Below are 19637 nucleotides of genomic sequence, written 5' to 3'. Positions count from 1 at the left end.
TATGATCGAAACTTTGTCTGGTCAGGGAAATGCTTTATGATCGAACCTTTGTCTGGTCAAGGAAATACTTTATGATCGAACCTTTGTCTGGTCAAGGAAATGCTTATTTTTCTGGCTCTAAGTTAAGTGCCATACACTTTGAACGTGGGAATGAGGTAAAAGGTTGCAGTAAGCAATCAAAACCAATTTAAAAACACCAATCCTACTCTCCTTAGTTCTTATTGAAAATATCTTACTTGAGTTTCTGTTGAATTCTATGGAATCTGTTGAAAAGCGTAATCCCAATACAAATAAGAACTTCCTTCTGAGCTATCTCTATTGTTTTAGCATGTCTCTCCTGCTTCAAACCTAGAAGATAAAGAAATGAAAAATATATCTATGTAGAGGTAAGAGGAACGATCAAAATTCAAAGATATAGTTCATGCTTTGGAAACAAATATATCTTTACCCAGGGGTGTATATCAGGGAATAAGAATAAAGGGAAGGAAAATGGCGCTGGTCTGGTCTGAGAAAGCCAGTCGCGTTGCTTTGCAGACGAGTTCGTTACTAGTTATTACACACTCACACTCTTTTGGTACAGACACACAACATGACTACAGTCAAGGAAATTGCCAGAACAATGTCGTCAATTATAATAAAACTTGAACAACAAGTAGTTTATTGTAAACTTCAATCAAATTTTATTCTTTGCATGAAGTTCTCTCCTAGACTGTATAAATACCGAGAATCTTTTGTACTGTATATACCTACAGTACACGCCTTCGGTTCGGTATTACACACAATCTTTTGGTACAGACACACATACATGACGTGTCCTCCCCCTGGTGTATATTTTCTCGCAAAATCACACGAGGGGAGGAAGGCCAGCCACAACAATTTCTCGTCCGAGCCGTATTCTCATTTTCTCGTCCAAGCCACCTCGGAATCCTCGTCCTTTGATTGTTCTGTGTTTCAAAGTTTCCAATTCTCGAAGATAAAACTATTTTTTTGAAATCTGGCCACGTTAGGTCATAAACTATGAATGGACTAAAGTAATGCAATATTAATGCATTATGTTGGAATCTTCAAACCCGTGAGAATTATGTTAAACTTTAATTAGGTAAAACTTAAATCTCTTCTGCCTCCGTAATGACTAACCTTCGCGATATAAAATAAATAGAAGTTTTATGTTTTTTCCGCTAAATTGGGGAAATAAATTACCTTTAAGCTCGTCTTTTTGTCGTTTATTACATGTACAAGTGTTCTGAAATACACTATACAGAAGACTAAAAATTGACAAAATAAAAATAAAAATTCGCAGAATTTAAAACCGTAATTTCTATGAAAGGAAGTAGAAGTCTGATTTCTTATTTACCCGAGAGTTCAGGTTCAGCCAGTAGAAGTAGTTGAGATATAAAACCAGGATCACATTGAACATGAACATGCCCGTCCTGATTAAACATAAACATCAATAAAATAATAATATATTCAAGATTTATTTATTAAATTGTTGACACACATAAAAATACTGAATAAAAACGAAATACGGAATAAACAAGGAATAATTTTAAAATTATAATTATACATAAACGATCAAACCATCTACCAATTGCTGATCAAATTCATGACATCAATCAATCTAATAATTAACCAACTAAAATTAATATTTCAATCAACAAGTCTGTTAAATCATACATCAATCAATTAATCTACCATGAGTTAGTTAAATCAATCAATCAAATTCTAAATCAAACAATCATTCAATAGCAATTCAATCAATTCATTAACTAGTAGCAATGATTCAATCAACAAATCAATTAAACAATCATACATCAGACAGTTAATCTACCGTGAGTTACTTAATTAATCACTAAATCAATCTATAAATCAAACGATTAATCAATAGCAATAAAACAATCAACCAATTAACTAATATCAATGTTTCAATCAACAAATCAATTAAACAATCCTACATCAGACAGTTAATCTACCATGAGTTAGTTAAATCAATCAATCAAATTCTAAATAAAACATTCAATAGCAATTCAATCAATTAATTAACCAGTGGCCGAATTTAAAGAATTTAAGCGGCGGTTTAAATTTAAGCCGCGGTTTAAATATTGTTGGTTCCACTTAAAATTGTATCAAATGTTTCAAGATTTAAGCTGGCGCTTAATTTAAACCGGGTTTTTGCGGATTTAAACCCTGGCTTAAATTCTTTAAATTCCATCTCAGTAGCAATGATTCAATCAAAAATCAATTAAACAATCATACATCAGACAGTTAATCTACTATGAGTTAGTTAATAAATCACTAAATCAATCTATAAATCAAACAATCAATAGCAACAAATCATTTAAAACAATTATACCTCAGTCAGTTAATCTAATAAGTTGGTCAATCAACAAATTAACCCATCAATGAATGAAAGGATGATTAAATGAATGTATGAATGAATGAATGAATGAATGAATGAATGAATGAATGAATGAATCAACCAACCAATCAATCAGTCAATCAATCAATAATTCTATCAATCCACAAACAGGTAAATCTACCGGTTGGTAATTCTGCCGATTAATTCATCAATTATCTTACCTTAGTACAGGCGGATATACCGGAGAACAGGTTCACAGATCCGTCATCGTTCAGTTTCCTTCCATCCTCATCCGTATTATCCACCGCAGTCTTCTCACCAGCTGCTATAGCAGGCTCCTTTCCTTCTTCTATCAGCAGAGAAAACGCTCTAGAACATTCGATTATCAGCTGATGCGTTCTACTTCTAATAAAACCTTTTTTTGCAATTTCATTTGCTTTTACAACTTTTAAGAATAGTAACCACTAACCAGGGATTTAAAATTTCAAGAAGAGGGAATTTTTGGTCATCTGTAGGAAAAATAAAGAATTTAACCTCAAATGTAAGTTGTTTTTTTACTCACCATTTTGTTTCTTTTACCCAAAAAAAAGAGTTACAAAATGGATGGGTTGAAGTGATTTTTTAAGAAAATATACACCCCTGCACAGTGCACAATGCTGAAATTGGACCATCAGGTTTCAAGTCAAAACACCTAAATTTTTTCTTGGGAATATATTTATATGCAGTCTCCTTAGTTATAATATTAATTTTCAGGAAATGCCACCTGGGGAATTTCAAGTAAATCCATTTTAAAGAAATTGTAGAAACCAAGTGCATTTTCAGGTCTTAACTCAAATATGACCAATGATTAATCAAGCTTATTCTGTGTTTTTTTCCCTCGATATTTCTAGAATCATCAATGGCAGGGTCCCCAAATTTGTGAATTTTCCTTAACAGTCATAAGACATGTTTTAGCAAAAAATCATATGCTTAAGTTAGCTGTATAATTGTCTTTTTGAAGTAAAATCAGTAATAATTAAATTCAAATACATTTTCGGGTCGTATTTTGACAGTCAAGCAGTTAACTAAGGGGTTCGATTTCTTGCTACAAGATGTTTCATGACTGTTAAAGAAAAATCAATAATTTGGAGACCATGCCATGTATACTGTTAAAAAATGTCTTCAAAAAAACAGAAGAAGTAGATTAAAGGCATGAAACGAAATTTTCGTTTAATTTTAGACCTATGAATGCACTTGATTTCTACAATTTCTTAAAACTTGATTTGCTCACAAATCCCTAGGTGAGATTTTCTGAAAATTGAGAATATAAGTCAGGAGACTGCATGTTAAGGTATTCCTAAGAAAAAGTTTAGGTGTGGTGACTTGAAACCTGATGGTCCGTTTTCAGCAATGAGCCTGATAGTAACTTGTTGATAAAAAATAATTTATACATCCGGATCCGGATGAAAAATGATTTATGCACCCGGATCAGCTTAAAAAATGATTTAAGCACCCGGATTCGGATAAAAAATAAAATGGATTCTGAATTGAATAAACTTTACCTTTTCACCATGTTAGCACACTCACAGCAGAAACTGTGCTTTTTTAAATACTTATCCAAAGTTTCCCTGATAACACAACAAAATATTCAAAACTCAAAATAACTTAAATCTATATATAAATTTGGCTTGTCTGTCTGTCTGTTTGTATCCAATAAACGTCAAAACGGCTGGACCGATAGGGCCCAAATTTTTTGTGGGACATCTAGGGACCCCAGGGAAGGTTTATGAATGATCAAAATTTCAAATATTTGTCTCCATCAAAATTCGATCATCTTTAAATTTTTGAAAATGGGAAATTGCAGATTCAAAAATTTACCTGATAGGACTTTTCTGTCCTAGGGTGTGGGAGGGGCATCGCCCCCCTCGTCTTGCCACAACCTTCTTTCCATTAGGTTCGTCTACATGTCGCTGGGTCAATCTAAACAAGTGCGAACAATATTAGACCTTTATGGCAGTAAGCAATACGCAATATCAATCATTGGTGTTAGATCTACAACAGACTGTTCAAGGGGTAAATAACCCCCCCACCACCACACCCCCAACTCCCCAACTCCACCAATCAAAGAAATGTTGATCTATTTATAGTCTTATAATCTTTTTTTTAATTTCCTGGTTTGGATTAAAATCAATCAATCAATAAAATACTAACCTTGGTATTTGTTCACAGAAGAGTGTAGCCAATCCACCGGGCGCATCAATATGCTCTCTAAACATTAAACATATTTTTAAATACTTCTCTTTTTTTTAGATATAATAGTTAATAGCTATCATAGCTGTTATCTAATAACAAACTTTACGACAATGATGAACACATTTGTTTTATTTTCATTTAAATTGACAACTTTTTAAAAGAAAATTTAATAACCAATTTAACTTAATAGTATTGTATTTTTAAATACAGATGATGTAATATTAAAGAAAGAGGTTTACTACTTAATTGTGCACTTAATGCATGCTAAGTGCACAATTAAGCCTCAAAACTTATATACAAATTGTAATTTCACAATCCATTGTGTTTAAATCTGACAATTTCCATAATGTGTTTCTGTAGCAGAAATGCGCAAGTAAATTTACGAGATAATTGAAAAAAACAAATGGCCGGACAAAGCTTTTAAACCTTGTAAATCGGACATGCATCTCCTTTAATATTTAACCTCTTTCTTGAAATTACTTGTACTGTCCCATTAACAAAGATAATTGTCCTACCTGTTGATTGAGATAAATCCCTCCGGAGTTACAATAACAGGATCCATTGATGCATCACTGCAGTCTCGAAGTGAGTGGTACAAGGTTTCAATTGATCTCCTAGATTTTAAAATAATGTAATTTTTTAATCACATCAGCTCGTGCTTAGGATTCGGATCCTTTGGTTCCGCAACATTTTGGCTTCCTGGATCCGGATATTCACCCGTAAAAGAATGCGAATTTACGGATTCGGCTCAAAACAAAATATTAAGCAAAATGTCATATTATAAATAATATAATAAATATAAATATAATAAATATAATAATGTTTTATTATAAATAAAACTTTAAGAGTATAATTTAGCAAAACAAGTAATCAAAAAAAAATACAATCTTCGCAGTTAAAAGAAGTATGTAGGGGAAATTTAAATATTAAGAAAAACGTCATTATTATTTAATGAATAAGTCTCAATATTAAAAAGTTAAATAAACAAAAAATAAAAATTTGTCTTCGTCCCAACATTATTATTTAATCCAATATTAAATGAATGATGGTTAGGTATATAAAGGTAAAAATATGGTTGTTTCACAGAACGTTTTGTTATAGTACCTGCAACCCACACAGTTGACCGTTTGGCCCATCACATTGAGAACATCTTCCCAGGTCACCATCAGACAAGCGGTCAATTCATCCTAGATATAGGGGTTTTTCAGGGATATATATATATTTCCTTCATAATTATTCAATCTTAATCCCCCCGATTTGAGGTTTTTTGAAACGAAGAGATACCGATATTAAGTGAATTATTTGCTGAATTTTGAAATGGAATTTGTGGGAAAAGTATCAAAAATTCTACAATATTTAACGTTTCCGAGAAAATTATCAATCCACACACACACACACACACAACGAAAATATATCAAATAGGAATGTTACAAAATGGGCGGAGGAAAAAATATATAATTAATTAAATATGACAATTTTCAAAGAGTTGGGCAAAAAGTATCGAGAATACTACCCCCCCCCCCCACCAGTTTCGAAAAAAATTCCACCCGTCCCCTAAAGAAAGGGGGTGGGGGAATTTCTTCAAAAAAAAACTCCTTCCACGTTTCAGATCTGAAAAATAATTATTACCTTTTCCAACCCTTTATAATTTCTCATGAATGCCTCGACATCTGAACTGTGCTTCTTGGTACGACTTGGACTAAATTACAACATTTCAATATAAAGAGTATTTGTAAATAAAAAAAAATTGTTCAGGAAATTAAAATATTATATTAATTGCTATATTTTCATATTTTACTAAGCTTAACCGCTGAACAGTTGGACTTCATTTGTCTGTTTAGGTTAAAAATTATATTCGATATTTATTCGATAATTTCATATTTTTTAGTACAATTTAATTTCTTAAAAATTTTAAATATTGTAACTAATATTAATAATAATATATATGGTTTTGTAAATATTATGATGGTTGGATATAAAAAATTGAACCATGAAGAACATGAAAGCTCATAAGAATCATGGTAGTTTTTAATGACATCCAAGGCAAATATTTAAAGATCAGAATAAAAAAAAATATATATATATTACCCGCAGGCCATACAGAAGTCATCTAGGGCCATAACCATCGTGAGGTCGGTTTCTATCTCTAGAGGTAGGAACCGTCTAGCCTTACAGTCCTTAGACCGGATTTTATCACCCTAAAAACAATAATATTTAAAGGGACCGCTCACTGATTCTAAATAAATAGACAAACTTTAGAAATAGGAAATAATTTTTGCCAAAATTAATATCCTCCGCGATCTGAGTTATCAACATTTCTGTCAATGAGTCTTACGCGACAGGTTACAGCACCGTGCTGAGAATCATTAAAACCTTTATTTTGAAGACAGGGGTAAAAAACTTGTTTAAATATCCACCCTGCAGAATTTATTCTAAAACTAATAAAACTTAATATTTTTGCTGAATTGTGAAGAAATTAACTTAAGTAGATTTACATAAAGGAAAAATTCTTCTTCTTCTTACTGTAACTCTAGTGTACCGGCCACCGCGCGCTATAATTGGAAATACTCTAGAACTGTGTAAACTGTTTAGAAATTCAGGTGAAAATAGCATATTTATTGGTGATTTTAACTTTCCGACAATCAATTGGAGGGATCACACAAGTGATCGTAATTGTGAAAATTTTGTACAGTGTGTACTAGACAATAACTTTGAACAATTAGTTACTTTTCCTACACATGTACGGGGAAACATACTGGATCTTGTTTTTGCAAATCGACCGGAAAATATATTAAACATTAAAGCGCTTGGAAACCTGTCAAATAGTGACCACACTATTTTATCTATTGACATTATTTTTAGACCAAATTTCAACTCTACTGAGGAATTGATTTATGACTGGAAAAATGGAGATACTGATGGTCTTAAAGATTATTTAAAAATGGTGGACTGGCATGCTGAACTCGACGGAATGGATGTTGAAGAATGTTGGAATTCTTTCAAGGGTAAACTCGAATCAGGTATTACCCAGTTTATACCAAAAGTACGACGGAGGAAAAAAAACAACCATCAATGGATGACAAGACAAGTCAAACGAATTGTAAGACAGAAGCAACGCAGTGGCGTACATAGGGGGGGGGGGCAGTAGTCCTCTTGCCCCCCCCTGGGAGTTCAAGGGATAGTCCTCTTGCCCCCCCCCTGGAAAATAAAAGATTAAAAGGAAACAAATTTAAAAAGTAACACCTGACAATGACAAAGACTAAGGATTTGTCTAAATTCACTGTTAACACAAAATTTTAAGATACTTTAAACTAAAACTTTTGTAAAAACGAGACCTCGACATATTTGCTTCTTATAACATGATGGAAGATGTAAAAAAGCTATTCTATTTTCTATTTTTCTATTTTTTTCTTACAGTCAACTAATAAAGAAATTGAGTCTTTGGCACAAACTCAAATATTTAAACCTTTGATATCTGATGTTGTAAACCTTTGATATTTCAAATTCAGAATATTTGATCTAACAGAATTCATAGTTTGAAATATCTAAGGTCTACAACCATAGATAAAGATAGATTGCGCATAAGACATTGAGTACTTGTGGTGTACATGAGTTCTGAAGAGAGAAATTTAAGTTAGTTTAGTCCTTATGTCTTCATGTCTTGAGTTCTCGTCAATATGATATATTGCTCGGTGAAATATTGTTGTTCAAAAAGTTCCATTCCCGGAGTTATTTTACACTCTATTCAAGAGGAATGGTTAAACCTAGTAGATTGGAAAAGACCCAATCCGAATGTTATCTGCAACGAACATTTTCCTAGTTATATGAAAGTGAATGGGAAAAAGTTGTCAAAGTCTGCTGTTCCCTCAATTTTTAACATTATCGGATCGCTGTTCAGAACTGCTCCCTGGAAACTGTTCTGAACGAACAAAATTATGCCGTCCAGCTATTAAAAAGCAAAAGAAAATGTATGACGGAAACACAAGAAAAGGGAAAAAATTCCAAAATCAGAGTTATTCCCTCAAAGCTCAAAAAAGAAAACTCGACGAAAAAATTCGCAGTCTAGAATCTGTGATTGTCGAAATAAAAGACAAGTTCTCTTTACCAGAGGAAACTATAAACCTTCTTCACAGTTCAGCAAGTAAAATTCTGGGGGAGTTGTTTCGAAGAGTTATAAAAAAGTTAAAATATTCGGATTGTAGAGATAAATATCTTCCAGCTCTCCGATCGTTTGCTTAGCAAGATTATTCTTTTTCAAAACCAGTGATTGTGATTGTAGGCTAAATATTTTTTATCAATAAAAGTAAAAAACGTTATAGACTGTTTTTTATCATTTATGAAACTTTGCCACTTTGATTGATTTTTAACCCGTATATCTTTACAACTTGATGGTCTTTGATATTTAAAACGACATGAATTTGAGTTTTTGGCAAATACTCTGATTTTTTATTAAATTTTCTCTATAGAGAGAGGAAAATTTTTTATCAAATAGGTACCTCTTTTTTGAAAAAATCAACCTGACACTTCTTGACTTTTAGAAAAGAGTCATCTTTTACAGAGCCGGAGTTGTCAAGGAAAAATCAAAAATACCTCAGAACTTAAAAAATAATTGAGCTATGACCCTTAAATTTTCTATCTCACCCCCCCCCCTCCTCCATAATTTGATATTCTCAAAATAAAATTCACTCCTGAGTGGTTTAATAATTATGAAATCCATTAAAACACCAAACCACCCCACTTATCATTGAAGTACACTTTGACCCCTAGAAGTACGAGTTCGCGGACTGTACAATTCTTGGTGATTTTGCGTACATAAGAAGCTATCTATGTTTATTTATTTATCTATGTTAACAACATTCAGTTCCAAAGATATAGTGATTAGAAAATCATAGCTTGTGGAAAAGACTCAATTCCTTTATTTCAAGTTCCCCTTTATGCAATGATGACAATAACATCGAATGAAGGAAAGAGAAGTTTTAGCCTTCTAAAGAGAATACTTCATTACACAAGATGTACTATGACGGAGAACAGACTTAACGATCTTGCACTTATGACTCACTACTGAGAAAATTATTGAAATGTTTGTGCAAGCAAATCCAAGAAAATTGAAGCTTAAGAGAGTTGGTGAATATGTAGATTGAGTAAATTCTATCTAAAAATTTCAGAAGAAATTTCGTATATTAGTGAAAATATAATTTTTTAATGATGCTGTGATTATTGATTTAGTTAGCTGTGATGTAGTTAAGTGATAAAATAAATTTATAAATTTATAAAGTTAAAAAGTTATTTCGAGCAAATGATAAATTTTAGAATAAATTTTAGACTCTATAAGGTTAGTAACACTCAAAAATGTAGTCTTTTTGGTGTACTTTTATGGTGTTAATTGACTTTTTGAACAAAACAATTCCAGGAGGGGGCAAAAAAAAAATTTTCGCGCCTCGCGCGAAATCTTGCCCACCCTGGCTAAAATCCTGTGTACGCGCCTGTTAGGTTGGGAAGGGGATTTGGAGTTGAGGGGGTTTGGGTTAATGAAAGGTAAGGTTGTGGAAAGGGATGGGGTAGGGAGGTGAGAGGGGGAATTGGAGGAAAGTCAACAGGGGGAAGGTAATGTAGAACTCAGTTATAAATACTTTTTGATTGTGTCAATTTAATTACGCACGTCGGAGAGTAGCATACAGGTGTATAGCAGTGTGGGTTACTGTAAATTTTAGTCTATCTACGTATTTTGAGGCGGCTACGTAAGTAATCAGGTTGGGAGGTGAGGTGGGGAAGGTAAGATAGGGAAGGGGAGGTGGGTAAAGTAAAATGGGGAAAGGTTAGGTGAGTAAAGTAAGATGGGGAAAGGTTAGATTGGGAAGGTAAGATGGGGGAATGGGAGGTGGGGAAAGTAAGATGAGGAAAGGTTAGGTGGTAAAGTAAGATGGGGAAAAGGTTAGATTGGAAAGGTAAGATGGGGGAAGGGGAGGCAGGGAAGGTAAGATAGAATAGGGGAGGTTGGGAAGGTAAGATGGGGGAAGGGGAATTGTGGAAGGTAAGATATGGAAGGGGAGGTGAATAGAGTAAGATGGGGAAAGGTTAGGTGGGTAAAGTAAGATGGGGAAAGGTTAGATTGGGAAGGTAAGATGGGGGAAGGGGAGGTGGGTAAGGTAAGTTAGGGAAGGGAAGGTGAAATAGTGGGGAGGGAAGAAGAGAAGAAGAATAGTTGGATATATGGGGAGGGGAAAAAAGAAGAAAGAATAAAAAGAGGAGAGGGAAGGAAAGGTAAAAACACGTATGTTAGTAGTTGAAAGAGAAAAAGAGTAAATTGGGAAAAGAAAAAAATTTAAATAGAGAAAAGGAACAAAAAAGATGATTACATGAAGAAAAAAGATAAAGAATCAAGATCAACACTAAAAATAAAAGAGACAAAGGAAAAGATATATTTACAAGAAAAAAAATGTGATTGTAAATTGCAACGTTTTTAATTGGAGATTTATGAACTACATTAGGGCATTTATTTCTATTGATGTAAACACCCAATATGAAATACGAAAATAAAGATTAAAAAACTTTAATAAATAATGAATTTTCATAAAAGACAGAATTTTTATCAAGAGATTGAATTTCAGAGATCTTTGTCCCCACACGATATAAATAGGCTGGTAAGGGGGGGGGGGACCGGCCGCAACCACTAGATATTAAGTAAAAGAAACTTGGGTTATAAACAAGGGTTAGAGTTGAACTGGAGTGGAGATTGTAAAAGTATATTCAGACGTCTGTTTATTTCTAAAACGTGTATCTGTAAATATCCTAGCATGTCTGAATCTACAGTCTAAACAATATCTTGGTTTGTTTTGTGTATTATAAGCATGCATTGTGTTTATTTCTGCCATTTTTTTTGCATGAAACGCATACTTTTCACTTTTTTAATCTGTTTAAGAGAAAAATGCATTTTTCTTTTCAAACTTTAAATCTTTTTTAACATATTTTACGGAGAGGAGATCCTATTACTATTAGCTGATACTTGAACAAAAAATAGTAACATCGCTCAGAGTATTGTTAAGAAAAGAAACTGATTACATGCCTCAAACATCAATTCTCTAATTCTTTCATCTTTGCAACATATGATGCTTTAGACCTTACATATTTCAAGCTGTGAACTTTTTTCAAAAGAAGTTTAAAATGTTAGACTTTAAGTTCGCAAAGATACAAGGATTAAAAACTTAGAGTTCATGTTGCGAGGAATCAGTTTCTTTGGAAATAATTGTACTTCACATATTATAAATCTTTCTCTTTTCTGTCACACACTATTAAGTCAGTTTTAATCTGGTGTCTCCGGGTTTACCTTTTATCTTTCTAGTTAGTTTACTCCAGTATCTCCGGGTATGCCTTGAACCTATCTAGTTAAATTACTCTGGTATCTCCGAGTATACCTTGAACCTATCTAGTTAGTTTAATCTAGTATCTCCGGGTATGCCTTGAACCTATCTACTTATATTACTCTGGTATCTCCGGGTATACCTTGAACCTATCTAGTTAGATTACTCCGGTATCTCCGGGATTACCTTGAACCTATCTAGTTAGATTACTCTGGTATCTCCGGGTAAACCTTTAACCTATCTAGTTAGATTACTCTGGTATCTCCAGGTATACCTTGAACCTTTCTAGTTAGATTACTCTGGTATCTTCGGGTATACCTTGAACCTATCTAGTTAGATTACTCCGGTATCTCCGGGTATACCTTGAACCTATCTATTTATATTACTCTGGTATCTCCGGGATTACCTTGAACCTATCTAGTTAGTTTAATCTAGTATCTCCGGGTATACCTTAAACCTATATCTAGGTATGGGCTCCCTATGCCTATCTACGTGAACATGGTTCGTGACCCTGTAGAGCGTGTGATATCCTGGTATTACTATGTGAGAGCTCCATGGTACTTTGTTGAGAGAAAACGTGCATTTCCCGACTTACCTCTTCCTAATCCAAACTGGTTGAGAAAGGTAGGATTTTTTAGCATCTGTAGTATTTAAATATTTTTAAGCTTTGCTTTGACAAAAAATACCAAGTATGTATTCATAATCCGATAAAAGTAATATTTTTGTTTTCATGGAGAAAAAGTAAGTTTATTAAATTAGCCATGTTGCAATATTTCAGTTGTAGTTCCTCCCTTCATTGTTCTTTAAGAAAACAATACGAAATTTCTTGCCTGCCCCCTAGCGGGCTTTTTATCAGCTGTTTTCTCAGCTTGCGGATTTTCTCTTCTCTCTCCTTCCCTAATCTTAACCTGTGTATCCTGATACACTGCTCATATGAAGATCCGCCCAAACTTTCAAAATATAAAAAATTGGTCAAACTCTAAGTACACAAATCTAAATATTAATATTTGGATTCATTTTGAAGCAGGTTTCAACTCAATAATTTTTTTAATAATTTTTATCATACTTAGTATTTTTTAAATCAAAGAATTTTGTTGTTGCTGTTATATGTTTAAACAATAAAAATATATTTTATTTGTCTAATGTTTTATGAAAGCATGCCTAATTTTTCTCTCTGCCATTTATTAAAGAATAATTAATATTCTGCATGCTTGAATAAAGATTCAGAGAGATCAAAGTCCAAATTTAATGAATTTTAGCCGCGTCTCAAATACGCCAAAAGCTTGTTTAATTTGAGCGCCGGCTAAATCTTGAAAAATTGAAAACAATTTTAAGTGAAACGAACCATATTTGAGCCGCGGCTCAAATTCTTTAAATTCGGCCTCTGATGAAAATGCAAGAAAAACGAACTCAATTACAAAAAACTTAATGAATTTTAAAGATTTCAATTTTACTTTCTTGATAAAAAATTGAATTGAAAAATGGATTAAAAGATTCAGAATTCACATAAAAGCTGTTTAATAAAATGTAATGTTTTCGATATTCGTAGTTTTGTTGCATTAATTTCAAGTATATTGAACCCAGCGACACTAAATTTTGCATGTTCACTTCAATTCATCTCACATAATCATCCAATACTGTACACTGTACACTGCAGTACACCATATCCTGTACAGCTTCTCAGGTAATAGAATAGGTACATGTGCGGTACACTGCTCTCTTACAGTACAGCTAAAAGGTGAGTTTAATGTATTCTAGAGAGATTGGTTTTGAGGTCCATGTATTCTAAAACGATTGGTTTGAGTTCCGTGTATTCTAAAGTGATTGGTTTGAGTTCCGTGTATTCTAAAACGATTGCTTTCGAGTTCTATGTATTTTTAACGTTAGTTTTGAGTTCCATGTATTCTAAAACGTTTGGTTTTGAGTTCCATGTATTCTACAACATTTAGTTTAGAGTTCCATGTATTCTACAACATTTAGTTTAGAGTTCCATGTATTCTACAACATTTAGTTTAGAGTTCCATGTATTCTACAAAATTTAGCTTAGAGTTCCATGTATTCTACAAAGTTTAGTTTTGAGCTCTATTTATTATATCAACAATTGGTTTTGAGTTTCATGTATTCTATAACGTTTGCTTATGAGTTCCCTTCCGTGTATTCTACGACATTTAGTGAAAGTAAGTCATCAAATATTTGGACAACCTCTTAATAGTGTCGCAACGCCTTGGACGTTCGGTTTTAAGTTTTTTTCTATTCTACGACAATTGGTTTTGGGTTTCATGTATTTTATAACGTTTGGTTTTGAGTTCCATTTATTCTATAACGTTTGGTTTTGACTTCCATGTATTCAATAACGTTTGGTTTTGAGTTTCATGTATTTCATAACGTTGGTTTTGAGTTCCATGTATTTTATAAAGTTTGGTTTGGAGTTCCATGTATTCTATAACGTTTAGTTTTGAGTTCCATGTATTCTATAACGTTTGGTTTTGAATTCCTTGTATTCTATAACGTTTGGTTTTGAGATCCATGTATTCCATAACGTTTGGTTCTTGTTAAAGGGATTACTCCTAACAACGTCAGCTCTATACGAATTTATTTTATAAAAGTCTGTTTTATTTTGTATAATTTCTTAGCCATCGTTGGCTGCAGCAATTTTTTTCTGTTTCTTAGTCAAATCAATATTAACATTGACAAAATTGCATCCATGTTATGCAAACTTATGAATTTTGTATTTTAAAAGTTTGATGTCCTCTTTACAATCTCATAATTTGTGGGTCAGTCTGTATCTCTCAAATTATTCAAAAATATCACTTTATCACTTTCTCCTTCATCCTTTCTTTATCTATCCTGTCTTCCATTTCATGCAACCGTATTTTAGCTCCTGGAGGTATAATTAGTTGTTTGTCATTCTACTAATCAACATTCATATGCTTTATCTAGTTCTGTATTGTTTAAAAGAATTTCTATTTACTAATTTCGAAATAAAAACTTTCAGCATGACAAAGTAGTTTGAACTTTAGTTTTCTAATTTTTTTTTGTCTTTTTCTTCAAATTCTTTTCTTTATATTTCTTCTTTCACTTTCGTTTTATTTCACTTGATTTTTGTTACTCTGAGCTGGGAACTCTTTTTTTTTGTGGAATTCGAGAACCATGCTTGATCTCGACCTTTTGTTAATCTGCAGATTAATTGAATCTTTATGCGATACCCCGCTGAGCTTTTATCAGGGGATTAATAACTGAAATAAAGAGATTAAGCATTGCTTCTCAAATTTAAAGCGCCTACAGTGGATATCGAGACCAAGCCATGGGAATAATGAGTATGCAACACAAAAATTCCAAGCTTTGAAAAAATTAAAGGGGTTGTTCTGTAAAATCATGAACAATCCCTTTAATGGCAATAAGCATACATAAAGAATCATTAAGATCATTTTTTTGCATCAAGACAATTCTAATACAGCATTATGAGTGGCCTGACAAGGAATATAGTCATTTAAAAAAATATGTTCTGAGTTTGGAATTGTTTGAGTGATAAGGAAAAGCTAAAACAATCAGGGTAAACGCACCCTGTTGAAATATGATTGGACCCCCCCCCCCTTCACTTCAAGCTTAAGCGCACCTTTTCACCAAATCACACAATCCAGCTCTCCCTCCCCTTAATAAAACTGCGCCTTAATTGACTCTGCTTCCCAACTATAGCTTCTATCCTGTACTGTACTGTATGGTAAGAATATTGAACCCTGTGGAACTCCAGGATTATGAGACCTGTGTCCGACGAGGGGATAACGAATGCCAGTACCTTGAAGGAACCGAGAGAGACGATTTCGGCCAACTAACCGAGTTTTTCTGCGGCCAAGACGACGATTGCACGTAAGTATTTAAATACGGTAAGGTATGTTTATATAGACATGAGAGAGTTTACCCAACCCACCTAAATAGATAGATATCATAGATCACACAACTAACATAGTGTCGCTGGGGGTGATAAAACGGAAACTCCTATATTTACCCCGGATATAAACCAGGATTTTGAGACCTGTGTTCGGACGAATGATCCTGAGTGTAGATATCTACCAGCCATGAAGAGGGACGGGTTCGGGGATCATCGGCGACAAACCATGTTCTTCTGCGGTCATGAAGAGGACTGCACGTAAGTTAGAACCATGACAAATATGAATGGAGAAATATTAGACCAGAAGACGGCTTGATTAAAGAGACTGTATATTTGATTTCAAATTACACTTCATTTATAGACTGGCTTCTCCAATTCACAACAATTCCCTTTAAACCTTCGTATGATCTATATCTATATCTACTTTTTCATGATTGTTTTTTTTCTGGTTTCTAGTCAGAATTAAACCCTTTTCTAGCTAGTAAACCTAACGTATTATTGATCAGATTAAGGTTTAAAGGATGCCGTTGTCAATCGGATATGCCGGTCTTTCTCCTTTAGATGAAGCTTACAGTTACTTTACACAAGTAATTAAGAAGAGAAACCTGGATTTATTTTATTTTTCACACAATTAAACTTTAAGATTACTGAACACATAAAAATAATTTCTTACAATTTTTTATAATTAATTTGTTTTCCCTGTAGGGTACGTAGGGTAGATTTGGAATAATTTTCTAAATACACATCTAGGGTTCCACTAAGGACCAGACTTTAAAGACGACCTGAAAGTTGAAACTCATATTATATATGACGATCCCTGCATCTTCTGCATCAAAATAGTCTTTCAGTGGCTTATCTAATGAAGAGTTGTGAATATAAATTCCGTATATTCGTATCTGAAGTCTCATTCTTTATGGGTAACCCTGTACATATAGAACTCATTAAAAATAATTATGGTTTATTCTTGAACCTTCTTTTGATATTTTTACCGTCTTTTGATCAACATTACCAACCTATGATTCCCTTAACAGAGGGACGTTAACGTACTTAACGTTCCTTGGGACAATTCAGTAAAATAACCACTTGCCGGTTCTGCCAAGTTTTCGTGAAAAAAAATGTTCACATTTTCATCTCAGAAGACGATAAAATTGTGTACAACTACTTTTTCGGGAAATTAAAATATCACCTTACCACGGGTAAACCCTTGTAAAGTAAATCTTCCTTAACTTTCTTGTAAATTAGGTGTAAATTAGGTGTAAGTTAGGTGTAAAATATGTGTAAATTAAGTGTAAATTAGGTGTAAATTAGATGTAAATTAGATGTAAATTAAGTGTAAATTAGGTGCAAATTAGGTGTAAATTAGTTGTAAATTAAGTGTAAATTAGGTGTAAATTAGTGCAAATAATTATTATTTGTTAATTAACCTAAATAACCTCCGTTTATGTAAGGAGCCGACAATAAAGACGATAAGTAAATATGAACATATGGGAATTTACAAGAATCCGAAATACGTCAACATTTATTTAATAAATTTCTCGAAGATAAATTACAGTTTGGGAAAGTATAACGTACTAAGCACCACTTGTTCATGGTTCATGTCTCAAGTTGTATACGGAGACAAGGGATCTAATCCAGTTCAAACTTTCTTTTATATCATTCACTTTCTATCTCTCCTTGACGACATGGCCGACATAGATTTCCATAAATATTGAAATTAGATTTGGAGATTAATTCTAACATATACGCGTTATTAGAGCATGACATCGCCGGGGTGTCTCTAATCCTTTCTTACATGATCAATCCTTTCTAAACCTTTCCTTCATCTTAAATACTATCTAAACCTTTCCTACATGAACAATCCTTTCTAAACCATTCCTTGATGATCAATGCTCTCTAAACCTTTCCTACATGAACAATCCTTTCTAAACCTTTCCTACATGATCAATCCTTTCTAAACCTTTCCTTCATGATCAATCCTTTCTAAACCTTTCCTTCATCTTAAATACTATCGAAACCTTTCCTACATGAACAATCCTTTCTAAACCTTTCCTTCATGCACAGTCCTTTCTAAACCTTTCCTACATGATCAATCCTTTCTTACATATGACCCCCCCTCCCTCACTTCTTCTATTCTTTTACTTTACACTAGCAGAATTGTCCAGCAATACCTAGGGTTTCCTAAAGAAAAATTCAGTCAATTTGGTCCAGCCATTTGGTCAACCTATAGCGAAGAGCTTTTTTATAGTTAACTAAAACTTTTTAGAGGGTTTAATACTGAGGTTGCAATGAAGAAAGCGAAGGAGAATGTAGAACGACATTATGCTGTGGTTGGAGTACTGGAGGAGCTAAACAAAACTCTAACCGTCCTGGAACATTATGTTCCCAGATTCTTCAAAGGAGCTCTAGAGACATACTGGAGTAAGTTTTGTTAAATATCAATTATCATTATTATTATTATTATATTATCATTTCAGATGAAGTTCACATATTCTCGAAAATAAACCGGAACCTGTATAAGCCGAAGGTTGAGGAAGCAACAAAAGATATTGTCCGGCAGAATTTTACTCGAGAACTGGAGTTTTTTGATTTCTGTAAACAAAGACTTCATAAACAGTATTTAGCCATCACTCTTAACCAGGATCCATAGATTCAATACCTCCGGCATAAACAGAACATGTCTAGATACCCTCTGAATACTGAACATGTCTAGTTAATCTCTGAATACTGAACATGTTTAGTTAATCTCTGAATACTGACCATGTCTAGTTAATCTCTGAATACTGAACATGTCTAGTTAATCTCTGAATACTGAACATGTCTAGTTAATCTCTGAATACTGAACATGTCTAGTTAATCACTGAATACTGAACATGTCTAGTTACCCTCTGAATATTGAACATGTCTAGTGAATCTCTGAATACTGAACATGTCTAGTTAATCACTGAATATTGAACATGTCTTGTTAATCTCTGAATACTGAACATGTCTAGTTACCCTCTGAATACTGAACATGTCTAGTTAATCACTGAATACTGAACATGTCTAGTTAATCTCTGAATATTGAACATGTCTAGTTAATCACTGAATATTGAACATGTCTAGTTACCCTCTGAATACTGAACATGTCTTGTTAATCTCTGAATACTGAACATGTCTTGTTAATCTCTGAATACTGAACATGTCTAGTTAATCTCTGAATATTGAAAATGTCTAGTTACCCTTTTAAATACTGAACAGTGAACATGTCTGGTTAGCATCTATTCTTAACATGTCTATAGTTACCCTTCATATACTGAACAATGAACATGTCTATTGTTTAGCAAACATGTCTGCCATGACCTCAGAAACCAAACATGTCTAGCTTGACCTTTAAACAATGAATGTGAAAATTTAAGTTTAAATTTTAAAGCTTTAAAACTTTAAAAACATCATTTAAGGTTTAAGAATTTTTTTTCACTCTTTTAGCAATGTAAAATGTTTAAATTAAAAAAATATCATTTTAGTCGACTTTCCTCATTTTGCTTTGTTGTATTCTAAAACAATATTGTCTAGTTTAATTTCTTTCTTAAATTCATGCAGAAAATACCTGTTATATCGTATTGTAATAAAATGTTATATTTTTTATCCAATTAAAAATAATAATTGCTTGAAGCAAACAAGTTATGTGCGCTTTAAGTTTATATTTGTGGATACTTATCCCAGATTGGGACAAATAAATTTTAAAAATTGAAATTTTTTTTGTGACTTTTAAAATGTTTTTGCTGATTTTGTTCGGCTAATACTGCAGTCTTGCAAACTGCAC

At 33.1% G+C, this 19637-nt stretch overlaps 3 protein-coding genes across 3 annotated transcripts; 1 reads left to right on the top strand and 2 right to left on the bottom strand.

The window, feature by feature from the left end:
* Nucleotides 1-196: 196 nt before the first annotated feature.
* On the bottom strand, nt 197-3964 carry LOC111697048 (gametogenetin-binding protein 2). Its single transcript, XM_023466918.1, has 4 exons — nt 3898-3964; nt 2578-2725; nt 1355-1430; nt 197-348 (listed from the first exon to the last, which is right to left on the bottom strand). The coding sequence occupies exons 1-4, from the start codon at nt 3906-3908 to the stop codon at nt 233-235; spliced, it is 351 nt and encodes a 116-aa protein (XP_023322686.1). The 5' UTR covers nt 3909-3964; the 3' UTR covers nt 197-232.
* Nucleotides 3965-4209: 245 nt separating this feature from the next.
* LOC111697060 (gametogenetin-binding protein 2-like) lies at nt 4210-6819 on the bottom strand. Its single transcript, XM_023466935.1, has 6 exons — nt 6677-6819; nt 6218-6287; nt 5693-5775; nt 5104-5202; nt 4547-4603; nt 4210-4315 (listed from the first exon to the last, which is right to left on the bottom strand). Exons 1-6 carry the CDS (start codon nt 6712-6714, stop codon nt 4210-4212), a joined length of 453 nt encoding a protein of 150 aa, XP_023322703.1. The 5' UTR covers nt 6715-6819.
* A 5566-nt stretch (nt 6820-12385) lies between these two features.
* Nucleotides 12386-19543, top strand: LOC111697064 (heparan sulfate 2-O-sulfotransferase pipe). Its single transcript, XM_023466939.1, has 4 exons — nt 12386-12570; nt 15969-16093; nt 18099-18253; nt 18310-19543. Exons 1-4 carry the CDS (start codon nt 12427-12429, stop codon nt 18480-18482), a joined length of 597 nt encoding a protein of 198 aa, XP_023322707.1. The 5' UTR covers nt 12386-12426; the 3' UTR covers nt 18483-19543.
* Nucleotides 19544-19637: the final 94 nt, after the last annotated feature.

This window comes from Eurytemora carolleeae, unplaced genomic scaffold (genome assembly GCF_000591075.1).
Source record: "Eurytemora carolleeae unplaced genomic scaffold, Eaff_2.0 scaffold274, whole genome shotgun sequence".
NCBI classification, from domain to species: Eukaryota; Metazoa; Arthropoda; class Copepoda; order Calanoida; family Temoridae; genus Eurytemora; species Eurytemora carolleeae.
This window is presented reverse-complemented; position numbering and strand designations above follow the sequence as displayed.